At 37.0% G+C, this 12,542-nt stretch overlaps 3 protein-coding genes across 3 annotated transcripts in view; all 3 read left to right on the top strand.

The window, feature by feature from the left end:
* The first annotated feature begins 123 nt into the window (after positions 1-123).
* Positions 124-12,542, top strand: part of LOC103061667 (sperm flagella and cilia-associated protein 2-like) — a 61,519-nt gene continuing 49,100 nt past the window's right edge. The window contains exons 1-4 of the mRNA XM_088152924.1: positions 124-334; positions 1,033-1,152; positions 1,808-1,946; positions 2,919-3,148. Of these exons, the coding sequence (XP_088009050.1) occupies positions 124-334; positions 1,033-1,152; positions 1,808-1,946; positions 2,919-3,148 (700 nt within the window). The remainder of the gene's footprint in view (positions 335-1,032; positions 1,153-1,807; positions 1,947-2,918; positions 3,149-12,542) is intronic.
* On the top strand, positions 7,173-8,863 carry LOC148214325 (zinc finger protein 862-like). The gene is made up of 2 exons (XM_088152871.1): positions 7,173-7,197; positions 7,701-8,863. Exons 1-2 carry the CDS (start codon positions 7,173-7,175, stop codon positions 8,861-8,863), a joined length of 1,188 nt encoding a protein of 395 aa, XP_088008997.1.
* On the top strand, positions 9,095-11,534 carry LOC148214324 (uncharacterized). Its single transcript, XM_088152925.1, has 4 exons — positions 9,095-9,169; positions 9,259-9,467; positions 9,554-9,677; positions 9,767-11,534. The coding sequence occupies exons 1-4, from the start codon at positions 9,156-9,158 to the stop codon at positions 10,173-10,175; spliced, it is 756 nt and encodes a 251-aa protein (XP_088009051.1). The 5' UTR covers positions 9,095-9,155; the 3' UTR covers positions 10,176-11,534.

Below are 12,542 nucleotides of genomic sequence, written 5' to 3'. Positions count from 1 at the left end.
TTAAAATGTTGATTGTTGACACTCAATAGACAGAAGCAGTCTTGCTCAGAAAGCCTCATCACAGCAGTGCTCCTAATATTTGTACTAATACGTTGGTATATAAAATTTCAGGTGAGTTCTGAAATGCAGTCAAAAGAAGCAGAGGAGGAAAAAGAACGGCTTCAGGAAGAAATAAAAGAAAAAGAACGCCTCAAATCTTCACAAGCAGCTGCTGGCAAAGGTGGAAAGGAAGGGAAAGGGAAAGGCGGAAAGGATGCAAAAGATGGGAAAGAAGCGAAAGGTGGGAAAGAGGTCAAAGACAAGGAAAGCAAAGATAAGAAAGGAAAAAAGAAAGGTAAACCAAGTTTAGTGACAGATTGTGGTGGTCCTACACAGAGCAGGACCCGCAAACGGATATTAGAAGAATAAGAAGCATACCAGTATAAAGCTGCTCCATACCTTCCAGATGTAATGGAAATGAAACTCCCAGAATTCTTAGGTTGTAGTCCCAAGGAACCTTTAGAGGTGCCAGGTTGAGGAGGACTGGTCTTCTGCCTTTGCGATTACAGAAGAGGCTCTTGCAACAGGCCAGTCCACCTCTGAGCACTGCCCAAGATGATCTGGCCAGGATCTGGACACTCTTGCCTAATCTCACTTTCCCCCTCCCCAATCTTGAGGTGCCATTGCAAGAAGAGGTGCTGTACTTGGGTTATCTAGAGAGGGCTCACCGGCTCAATGCCAGGACCCAAAAGAATAAATACCCCCAGGAAAAGGCCAGGAAGAGCTCCCCTTGGAAGTAGGGTGGGAGACTGTCACAGGAGCTGTTGCTGCACGTGCAAAGGCCACCCACAACATTCTGACAGTATTCCAGCTTTGGGGGTTCACACCTGGCTTAAACACATATAGCTGGATCATTACTACACTGCACTCCCATTCTGCCGTGACAAGCTAAGAACTAGCTTATCCATGCACTCTGAGCGTGGCCCAACAGTTTATTCATGGGGAGAACATTTTTACTTTCAGATTTGTTCATGAGATCACTTTTTTCTCCAGGTACCCATTCTCCATCTACGACTGAAGCAATAGCAGTTCCTTTATCCCCAGAAGAATTAAAGAAGCAAGAATTGAAGCTTAAAATGAAACAGGAATATTTTGCTGCACTGGAGCACGAAGGTATAATTTCTGCAAAAAGAACGGTTAAATATCTGCCATTTTAGGGCTGCAAAAAGTTAAAGGGAAATAAAACCCCAACATTTGTTCCGGACATTGAATATATTTGCTTGAACTTGTTGTAGATGTTATGCTTAGCCTTTTTTAAGTTCAGGTATTGGTTGACTTGGCACTATGGTTTAGTTTATCCATAATTTGTTGAACAACCACAATTGTTCATGTATTATATTAGGGCTTACCATGTTTGTGAACCTAGCCATTGTTTATTACTGTAATTGTCTTAAGAATGGAAACAAAATAAGCCCAAGTTGTTCTTTGCTGGACTCAGTGGAAAAAACATTGAGAAACATTACATTGCAAGCCAAAAAGGCTGGAGTAGCAGATAAAATTTATGTTTAACTGTGATATAAATCATGGTTAGCTCAAACCATAGTTTCAGGCCATTTTTTATTAAATATATGGTTAACTTAAGCCATTACCAAACCATATTTAAGCATTTACATCATTACAAGATCCTTCTTTGCAGCAATCCAACGACGGAGATATACAGGATTAATTACTCTCTTTCCTAAATAATACTTAATCTAATTATTGTTAGACCTTCATAATAGATGAAAGTATTTGGATTTATACTAACTATAAGCCAATTTTTAAACAGCGGAAGCTACAAAATCTCATCTTGAGCTGTTAAAAGTTAAAGGGTTAGCCTTTCTGGAGGATCTACAATCAAAGGCAGAAGTGACATACAGGAACATGGAAAAATGGCTTGGAGAGAGATTTCTGGCTGAAATGGCTAGGTAATAAATTGTTAATAAAGCAATAATATTATGTTACAATAGAGGAAATCAGGTAAAAGTCACTAAGCTTAAGCAACAGGCTGAATAAATAAGATGCAGAAATACTGCATTATTTGTAATACAGACAAAGCTACAGTTGTATTTCTATAATTCTGGCAAGAGCAAATTGTGAGTAATAGATTAATTCTTGGATGCATATGTTTGTATGTAGTTAAATTTTGAGCTTCTGATTGTATGAATTACGGTTTAAGAAGTAGTACTTATTGAGAGAAATGAAATATATAGGTGTTTTATTTCTGAATTGGTGTGGATGGGTTTTGAATGAAGCTATACAACTGGTTAGCACTCTTACGTTGATTCATTAGGGTTTCCATAAAGGGAAGGAAGTGTCAGTTTTTACCTATCCTTCTTTCTGTATGAAGTCCCAAACAAAACAAAAGGAAAACAAGATTTTGGTCTCTCTGCTTCTTTCACATTTTAGCATATTTGAAAGTAGTTTGTATGTGGGCTGGTCCGTAGGCTGAAATGGAATCTGGAGATAGTTATTAAGGTGGGCAATCCCAACATTTTTCCATCCCTAATGTCCCTGGAAATGAGAAGGTATCATGACTTTGTGTCACTCCCATTGGATCTTTCTCTAAGTAATGTGAATACATTGCTACAAATGTTTTGTAAACATAGTAAAAAATGCATTCCAATTTCATAGGAAGCCAAATGACATAATGAAAATTGGGGGATTCAATTCAACAAGAGATCTATTTTAGTTTTCCAGTATGGGCATTTCAGTAGCCGTTGGCTCCACTTATTCCACAGAGCATATTAGAGATTTTAATAGCATGCCTGGGGTTTGAAGAATCACACTGATTCTTCTAGGGACAAATCTAGCACCTGGTTTTAATCAGTATGAAATGATTAATTGCCAACAGAACTATAATTTTAGGATTTTGCCACATTGTTTTTCATTTTTTACAGTGTGGATAAATTAATTGACGTTGCCCGCAATCATATTGAAACTTCCTCCAGAATTCAGTTTGAATTAGCCCTGGAAGGGACAGATTTCTACATTAATGGTGATATAAAAGTATTTGCAGATCCTCCCCTTCCACCTCGTCCCCCATCTGTGGAGACTGCTACAAATGGTACGCTAACTATTTCACAGCTTAGTACTCTTCATAAGCAGTTTCTACAGGTGGCACCTAAAGGTAAGAAAATACTTTTTCCTTTATATTTTAAAAACATATTAGTGACTGTTCAAGGTTTAAAGTGACGGAAATGTTATATTCGTGCCCATTGTGATGGTATTTCCTCCAGTAGCTCATACCAGTATTCAAGGGTGTTTCTACAAAGGTTAAGAATAGGATAAAATGCTGATAAGTTGTTTTATATAAAACATTTCGGTCTTTCTGTACATTAACAGTGCAAGCCTACCTTTCTCCTGTGCAGTTGCCTGATGTTGTTTCCCAACAAATTTTTAAAAAGTAGGTTCCTCAATGAAATGTTATTTTGACTTAACCATACTTTTTATATTCAAACTTCAGATGCATACATCCTTTTTCCTGTTCATCTGAATGGTGTGTCTTTGTACGTTTTTTTACTAAAATATATATAGACAATAGGTAACTCTGTTCAATAATCTGTTATGTCTCTGGTTAGACTGTCTTCAAATGTTTTATACTTCTACTATCTTAATATTGAAGCCATATCACGTCATACAATATCATTCCACTCTGTCAATCCATGCATTTCTTTCAAAATAAATGATCTGTTTAATTCAAGATTCTGAAAAGTTATAATACATTTGCTAAGATTATTGTAAATAGGCATTTTTCTAAAACTAACACAAATGCACAAATATGTACTGAATAATACAAAAAGGAAAGGTTTTCATGAACTCCACATGACTATTGTTAACTTCTAATATCGATTCAATCAATAGGTAAAAGCTTGTACAGGTAGTCCTTGCTTACTGACTGTCTAATTTAGCAACCATCCATAATTACAACAGTGTTAAAAAACAGCTTTGCGACCAATCCTTCCATTTATGACCATTGCGGCATCCCACAGTCACGTGATCGCCATTCATGCGCTTCGCAACTGGGACACATTTACAACTGTTGCGGTGTCCTGTGCTCACATGATTGCCATTTGTGTGCTTCCTAACTGGCTTGCAATAAGCAGAGTTAATGGAGATTGCAGAAGTAAAATTGTAAGCCACAGTCATGTGATGTTTTGCTTAACAACCCCAGTGATTTGCTTAGCAACTGAATGGGAAGTGATATTGTAAGCCTGTCACAGTCACATGATTTTATGCTTGGCAGCCGTGGAGCTTAGCAATGGAGTTGCTGGTCCCAATTGTGGTTGCAAAGTGAGGACTACCTGAATGCTTGAATGTTCCTCCTTATAAAACTATTCTTGCTAGTGATGGGGAAGAAATTTATTGGTCTGGTGTTTTTTATGTTGTTGTTTTAGGCAAACATACCTGGTTGAACTTCCTAAATAGGTACTTGAACAGTAACACAATTTTCTGAACTTTTCTGAATAGTATGATATAGGCTACAACACCCCACCCCCCAGCAAATGAATACAAAAATGTCTGATTAGGAAACAGTGCATAGAAAATGCTTACATTTTCATACGGACTTTTGAAGAACCAGTATGGAAGTAAAACAGGACGAAATTAAGGTTACAAAAATGACAAAAATGAGTCAAATGAAACTTGACACATTCATTCATCTTTTGTGCAGAGAATTATTATATGTAGTTAGATACTGTTTGGACAGCAGTGTCCAGGGAAGGGACAAAATGATGCAAGCAGCGTTGTGTGGTACAAGCCCTGCCCCATTTGTATGTGCCTCGCATGTACAAAAGGTGTATTGCTTGCATTGCAATGGCACAATGCTGCTTTTGTCATTTTGATGAAAGGAGGAAGCTTTTGCAGATACCTATCTGTTTAGAGTCAATTGGCAGGACATAATTTTCTTCTATGATAGCTTCATTAAAAACAAGTTGTTCCCCTACAATATCTGAATTAAAAACAAGATTTCTGTTAATATTTCCTACTTGAAGTATTCTATGTGTTTGCTGACTATGTGTTTCAGAAGTATATAGGTCTTTGCTGTATATAGGAAGTCAGCAAGAAAGAAGAAACTGTAGAAGGAAATTTGTGTGCCATATATCTAATAGTATTTTGACTCAGAAAACTTGATTAATAATTTATGGATTCAGAGTGCTCATAGCCACAAAAGGAAGATTTAATCACATAGAGAAGCTAACCTAGCAACATGGAAAGCACCCAGTTTTACTTTAAGAGGACAGTGGCTTTATAACAGAATTCTTTCTACCAGAAAGAAAATAGCATATAAGTGGAACATTTGTCTATTTTAATAAATATTTTTTCCCAGGACTTTTCCATTGACTAGGAAATACTTTTGTTCTCTTAAGAACAATCTCAAAAACAATGTTCTAATTTTTGTTTTCTCATTCTTCTGCTCGGCCCTCAAATTATTTAATAGTGTGATATTAACCCCAAATTTAATTGGAAGTGGATTAATTTCTTGGCATCTGACAGGCTCCATCTGGATTTGCATCAGCAAATATTAGTCAAAACGTTGGGGTCAGCAGGCACCATCTTTGGATATCACAGTATTTTTTGTCTTAGCATTTTTCCACTTCTGCCTAGAAATGCCAAGGATTGACTCTGCATAACAGAATGTGAGAGTGACCTTGGAAGATGGGGCGAAGAGATGCTGCCTAGGGAACGATCAGATAAAAGGGGGAGGAGCCCACAACTGAGTAACGGGCAGAGAAAGAAACTTAGATAGGACCCGCCCTAACTGATCAGGCAGTAGATAGGGACAGCGGGAGATTTATACTTTCAGACTTGCAAGATTTTGTTAATGTAGCCTAACAATAAAGTAGAAGTAGCTCATATGGTCATGTTTCCTGTCTGAGACCTTCTGTATGGAAAACATACGCTCTTCCTCAACACATTTCCTAGTATTCCAGGTTTGGAGGGGCACATATCCAATTGTTCCACCCTTCTGGTGTATGTTTTATTTCAATTTTACAGTTGCAGCCACAAATTCAAACTTTATTCCCAGAACCAGGACTGCTCACTATCTGCTGTGTGTAGAAACTCTAGAGCTGGGTCAAATGTTTAAAAAAGGGGGGGTTGTCATCACTTAATGAATGAATGGGAGAGGAGAAGTGAAAACATCTAAAAGACCATGGTGATGTGTAGAGCAGTTTACTACTGGTTTCATGTCATCTCAGAGATTGGTCAAGACCTTTGCTATTGTAACTTTAAAAAAAATCCCTTTCCTATTAATGGTGCTATAATGTCACATTATGTCCTTCTGCAGAACTTCTATAGCATTTTGGTAAGTGAAGCCAACGCATACTGGCTCCCCCACAGAACACTTTCTAAAATGCCTTTGAATAATAAGAAGTTGGAGAGGACTTTTTAAAAATAAATTTTAAAATATCAGAAAAGAAGAAAACATAGCATCCCTGCTAAATCAAACGAGGGGGCCAGGGTATCCTTAGGGTACCATAAAAAAAGTCAAGATGGCAGCCATAATGGTCCAATCAAAACATCTTGACCTTTTTGACCATACCCTACAGGCACCTGTGGAGGTTCCTAATTAGTCCAGGATTCTGTGGCCAACCAGGTCCATCTAGGAAACTCACAAGGAGATTGCAAGAGAAAGAGCAGGGATAGAAATATTTTCGGGTTAGCAGCACTCTCAAAATAGCTGCCATTGGAGACTTGCCTATTTACAAAAAGAGGCTGCTGCTTTGCTATGTGACATAAACCCTGTTTATTCCTTTCTCTTAAAAGAAACCTTTTTTTAAGGTTTTATGGACATCAGTCTTAGAGCATATTGGGACTATGGAGCTCCACAACTGCCTGCCCGCAAATAGTTAAACAACAATCTTCTTTCCTACCAAGAATTCAGTAGTAAACTACCTTCTGTTTTTGCAGGACAAGAATATTTTCAGGAAATAATAAGGGAGTTTATTTCTCCCCTATTAGTAGAAGCACAACAGGCTCTTCATATTTTGTGCTAAGCTACAATGGGGTTTGTTCAGTTTTAGCTATTAAGAACCTCATGTTATATCTTATTCAGTATACCATGGTTTTAAAACCCTGGCTTAGTATTATGTGTGAATTCAACTAAGCATTCTTATAGTTGATTTCTGACTGTAGAATATTTCTAAGACTTAATGGAAGCTACAGCAACACAATATGGTAAGTTTGTTTGGATCTGTTCCCAACAACCTCTTCTTAAAAAAAAAGAAAAGAAAGGAAATAATGTTGAGTTCTTACGGTTGTAAATAAGGAATAAAACTATGTCAGCCAGACCTGCTGAAATCTAAAAAGTCAGCAATGCTGCTGAATGTAATTTCTGATTACATTAACTTCTAAAAATAACCTTTTTGATGAACATTTCGATGAACATTTTGTATTTTGCATCATTCTGTGGAAAGACAAAATTCAGCTTCACATATTCTGTATAGATATGTAACATAGTTAATGCAGAATTTAGCACATATCTTTGCACTAAATTTGGGTTATGAAAGAAGAAAAATTTGGAGTTTTCAAATGGCTCACATTTCCTATTTTGTAACAAATACTTAAACTTCTATAGTTTGGAATAAATAATAGTTCTAGCTCAAAATAAAAGTTATAATATCAAAATTGTGTTAAAACATTATAATGTCATTATAATAAACATTATAAAATATTTATAGCCATAGCTGCACTGAAGCAATTTAGAAGCAAGAATGTAACTCCAGGCAAACAAAAATATTCAAAGAAGAGTCATCAGTTTCCAAACATATGGCTGCTGAAGTACACATGGTTAAAATATGACAGTGACAGAGGCACAATGTACTGTGCTCTGTGTCGGAAACATAATGTAGACTTAGGGGAAAAGACACACAATTTTTGTTCTGGAACTGATGATTTTATTCTTGAATTAGTTGATGACCATCATAGCAGTGAAGCTCATGCGTGGGCTTCCTGTATGGAGGCAGCTAGTAGTTCTACCCCAGACACAGATACCACTCAGCAAATGCTAAAGAACATGAGTAAAACAACCTTGGGACGAATAGAAAACCTCTTTAGAACTTGCCATGCCATTGCCAAAACTGGGCGCCCCTTCACAGACCTGGACTGGATAAGTAAACTGGATGATATGAAGGGGGTGGACATCGGTTCCATATTTAGAAATGACAAGGCGGCAAGAATCTTTATTCATTTTATCGCTGAAGTGGAAAGAAGAGCCTTGAAAGAGAAATTAGAAAAATGCAAGTTCTTCTCGCTCATTAGCGATGGCATTACGGACAATGCCACAACAGAAGCAGCCCTTGTATATATACGTTTTGCACATCAAGGGAAAGTTCACTGTCAGATTGTTGGAATTCAGTCCGTAGACATGTATGATGCTTCAGCAGTGAAAAATGCCATTCTGAAAACCTTAGAATCCAATCTGCAAGTCAATTTGCCAACCCATGACTGGGCAAGAAAACTGGTTGGCTTTGGCAGTGATGGTGGAGACATTATGATAGGACAAAACGGGGTCGCTAAACTATTGAAGGACATCCAGCCGTGTGTTCAGAGTTTTCATTGTCTTGTGCACCGTCTTGAAATTGGCTACAAGGTAGTACTGAAGAGCACTCCACTGTTCAATGTACTTACGGATCTCTTGAAAAACTTATACTATTTTTATCATGATTTTCCAATGAATAAGAGCAACCTTAAGCTAATTTGTGAAGCTCATAAAATGAAACTGGTGGTTCCTTCTCGAATCGGTGGCTCTCAATGGTTTCTTCGCTTACAGACATCTCTTCAGATCCTTCTTAAAGGTTACCCAGCAATTGTCCTACACCTGAGTAAGGTAAATGCTTTTTAAAACTTATAAGATTTGAATAACAAATAGCTGAAAAACTAGAGGTTTTTTGTCAGTGTTTTAACACATTGTTTTTCACATTGAGTTCCAGACAGCAGAAGAATCAGGCTCCTCAAATCAACAGAAAGCCAAAGATCTCTTGAAGTTTCTTCTGAAAACAGACATAGTTAAATTTTCTCACTTCTTGTTAGATGTCATTAATGTCCTCAACATTCTGTCTCGTGTTGCCCACGATCCAAATTCTTCCATTGCAGACGTGTTCGCTACAATCCAGTCCACATTGGAGATTCTCCAAATGTATCAAAAAAGGTTGTATATCAGCAATTACTGCATATAATTGTGTCTATCTGAATTGAAAAGAGGGTTTATTGCTTAAATATCATTTTTTTCCTGCTCAGATCAGGGCCACGAGAACGTCTGGTAGAAACAATCACATATTTTCATGGTTACCAGCTTGTGGGAGATGGGAGTATTTCAGCAATCCGGTTAGAATTATTAAGCAGTCTCTTGGACCAACTGCGTGATTGTTTTTGTGATGCTAGTGAAGATGTTTTGATAGCAAGCGCCATTGGAAGCTTTAAGCTGTGGCCAGACAAAATCAAACAAGGTATAGAAAGCACCCCTCCAGTGGCAAATAAATTATTCCTTTCTGAAAGATACAGACTGTTTTTATTAATGCGACTGTTTTTATAGAATTCGGTGAGATGGAAGTAGCTCTCTTGATTAAACATTATGAGCCAGTCCTGGAATGGGCCAATGTGAAAGTTGATGAAATTGAAACTGAATGGAATATGCTAAAAGCAGAGCTATATAATAGGTAATAAGCATGCTGACTTAAGTCCAAGTTTGTTTTATTGCTACATTAGCAAAAGAAGCACGTTTAGTAATAAACATTATCTTTTCTAGGTATCAAAATATCCGGAGCTTAACATGGGATTTGGTGAACAGAGATTTTTTTCATAAATATCCAAACGTCTTGACACTTATAGATCTCGTCTTGACACTGCCGGCAAGTTCCAGCGAAGCAGCACGAGGCTTTGGTCAAATGAAGCTCACAATGATGAGGCTGCGTTCAAAACTAACGTTCGAAAGCATGACTGATCTCATGGTCATTCAGTTGAATTCTCCCGAGATAAAAAAATTTGATCCCCAGAAAGCTGTTCAATTGTGGAATATTTCTTGGCAAAGGAACAGAAAGCTACAAGCTAATCAGTGGGTTCCCAATGGGATCCCAGTAAGATTATCTCTCCATGAGAACTCAGATTCTTCATCTGACTCCGAATGGGAAAGGGAAAGTTCATTTGGAAGTGACTAGATCCACAACATTCTCTCCGTCTCAACTTCATATGAAAACATTGTTTTAAAAAATAACTGTTGAGTAATCATTACCTCCCTCCCCCTCCAAAATACCTGAGCAGCAATTAAAAGCAAAAGCAGGAGCAGCTATATTGGCACATATTCCCTTCTGCCCTTTTGCTGGCCATTGTGTAGGATTTAACATATTTTTTAATGTTTACATCTCAGACACACAACATTTGCTGAATGCATTAGCACCAGCTTTAACCTTTGCCACTTCATGAAGCACACAACTTTCTAAAGCTGCTAACAGAACCCAGTTTTCATTGGACCACTTCAGATTTCCTTTGTTAGATAGCTTTTTCAAAAAAAAAAAGTGAAGCCAGTCCTAGAACAAAACTAGCTATAAGGCTGGAATCGCACTATGTGAGACAATTATGAGACCATCTCTACTTTTAGATAAGTATAGGGGACCATATCATTAAGCATAGTGGATCAGATTTCGGGAATCATGAAATTGCATCAAATTGTTGATTACTAAGTATATTGTTGGCATTTTTACTGGCAGGGTGAGAGATCGTCAAATCCTGACTTTCTCACCCCGCCCACCCCAATTTTGTGTCTGTCTCCATCATATTGTTATTTCATGATTCTTAAGACCCAGTGGCTTCAGCTATGGGAATAGTTTTGAACCTTTCACCTCCAAATTATATATTTTTCACCATATATAATGACAACTTTTGATTAATTATAAAACAAACATCTATTTACCCACACAAACATACAGAGAGAGAGAAACACATGCTGAACATCTGTACATAGAAGATATGTCACAAATAACAAGTTTAAGAGATTGGGATAGGAAAAGAAATCTATCAATAGCGGGTGCTTGTTAAGGTAAGAACATTCCAGGGAACAATATATATAACAGTTAAAAGCATTATAAGCATTATAAGATAACTCTGGAGATTTTTAAAAATAAATTGTTAATCAAATGAAGTTTTAAGCATCTGTATAACAACTAGAAATAAAATAGTCTGCAGAAATACTAGAGAAAAATGGATGTGGGAATATGAACATCTCCAGTAATATTTATCTTATTGATTAAACTTTTATCCTTCTGACTACCAACATCTCTTGACTATTTAGTGTAAAATCTCTCAGCAGTTGACTAAGTTTTTTCATGAAGTTAAAACATGCATGTAGATTTTGGAGAAATGAAATAAATATGACTTTGGAAGAGTTGAATAGATTTCTTTAGAAAAGTTGAATAGTTTTCATATTGAAAAGCTAGATATGGCCAGAGTCTTTTTGTAGAGCAGGGCTAGAAAATACGTATTCCTCCAACTGCTCAAATTATCAAGCCGGGTAAGGCTGATAGGAGCTAGAATCCATTATCTTTAGAGATAGTATTTTCAAACACAGTGTTGTAAAATACAGAAATGCACTGTTGGAATTTCCAAACATTTCACCTCTAACAAGATACTGAAGAATGGAAAGAAATTTCTTTGAAATATGTTACTCTGTATTCCAAAAAATATTCTATTCTTGTTATGGCTCAAATGGAGAAATAATAATTATTATTCTTACTAGCTTTCATTCTTCTGGAAATGAAATGTCTTGCAATATAAGTTCCACTCAGGGCATATTAATGTCCTTTACACTTTGCATCATACCTTGATAACTTGATCTCCCAAAATGGAAGACTCACTCTTTTTTCTTAGCCAATTGGTTCATTCATTTGAATGCTCTACATGGATTTGAACTGTCTGAACAGGTGTCAGTTCTGAGAGGGAACACCTTTTTATAAATGGAGGATGCAATGTTTTAGCTGCAAATGATTCTCAAAACTTTTTAAAAGCATCACAAAATAATAAAGGGAAAGAAGAAATGTGAATAGAAATGTAATGCAGTGGATATTAGAGAAAGCTGGAAAAGTCCAATACAGAATGAATTATGTTTGTCATAAAAACTTGAGGAAACTGTCTTTCTCTCTCTCTCCCATACACACCATGGATATGTCCTGTGCTCCCTGGATAAAAGCTTAAATGCACCTGGCTTCAGAAGGTACCACCGTATTTGCATAACTTCCCATTTCCTAATGCTTTCAAATGTGGCTGTTGTAACTGTAGAAGTAGAACCTTGCAACCATCAAGTGCATGCATAGTTAACTAACGGGCTTATGGAAAGAGAGCTTGGTAGAAGTAGGCATGGCACAAAAGTTCATTGCGCTTCCAATAGCATCAGCAGAGGGAGAAATTCTTCTTTCCCTGGCTGGGGTAAGAATCAGAGTCATTTGCAAGTGAAAAGGCTTGTAACTCCAGCTAAATAAATAAATAAATATAAACCTACATCATAGCTTGCATGGGTCTCCTTGGGTCTCTGC

This window comes from Python bivittatus, unplaced genomic scaffold, assembly GCF_059951505.1.
Source record: "Python bivittatus isolate LINGU-HERP-01145 unplaced genomic scaffold, Pbiv_v1 ctg000570_np1212, whole genome shotgun sequence".
NCBI lineage: Eukaryota > Metazoa > Chordata > Lepidosauria > Squamata > Pythonidae > Python > Python bivittatus.
Note: the sequence above shows the minus strand (reverse complement) of the source record. Positions and strands in the feature narration are given on the sequence as shown.

Coding starts and splice junctions, on each gene's coding strand:
- LOC148214325 (XM_088152871.1), top strand. CDS start 7,173: ATGGAAGCTACAGCAACACAATATG. Junction 7,198..7,700: donor AGCTACAGCAACACAATATG/GTAAGTTTGTTT, acceptor AAATATTTATAG/CCATAGCTGCACTGAAGCAA.
- LOC148214324 (XM_088152925.1), top strand. Junction 9,468..9,553: donor GCCAGACAAAATCAAACAAG/GTATAGAAAGCA, acceptor CTGTTTTTATAG/AATTCGGTGAGATGGAAGTA. Junction 9,678..9,766: donor AAAGCAGAGCTATATAATAG/GTAATAAGCATG, acceptor TATCTTTTCTAG/GTATCAAAATATCCGGAGCT.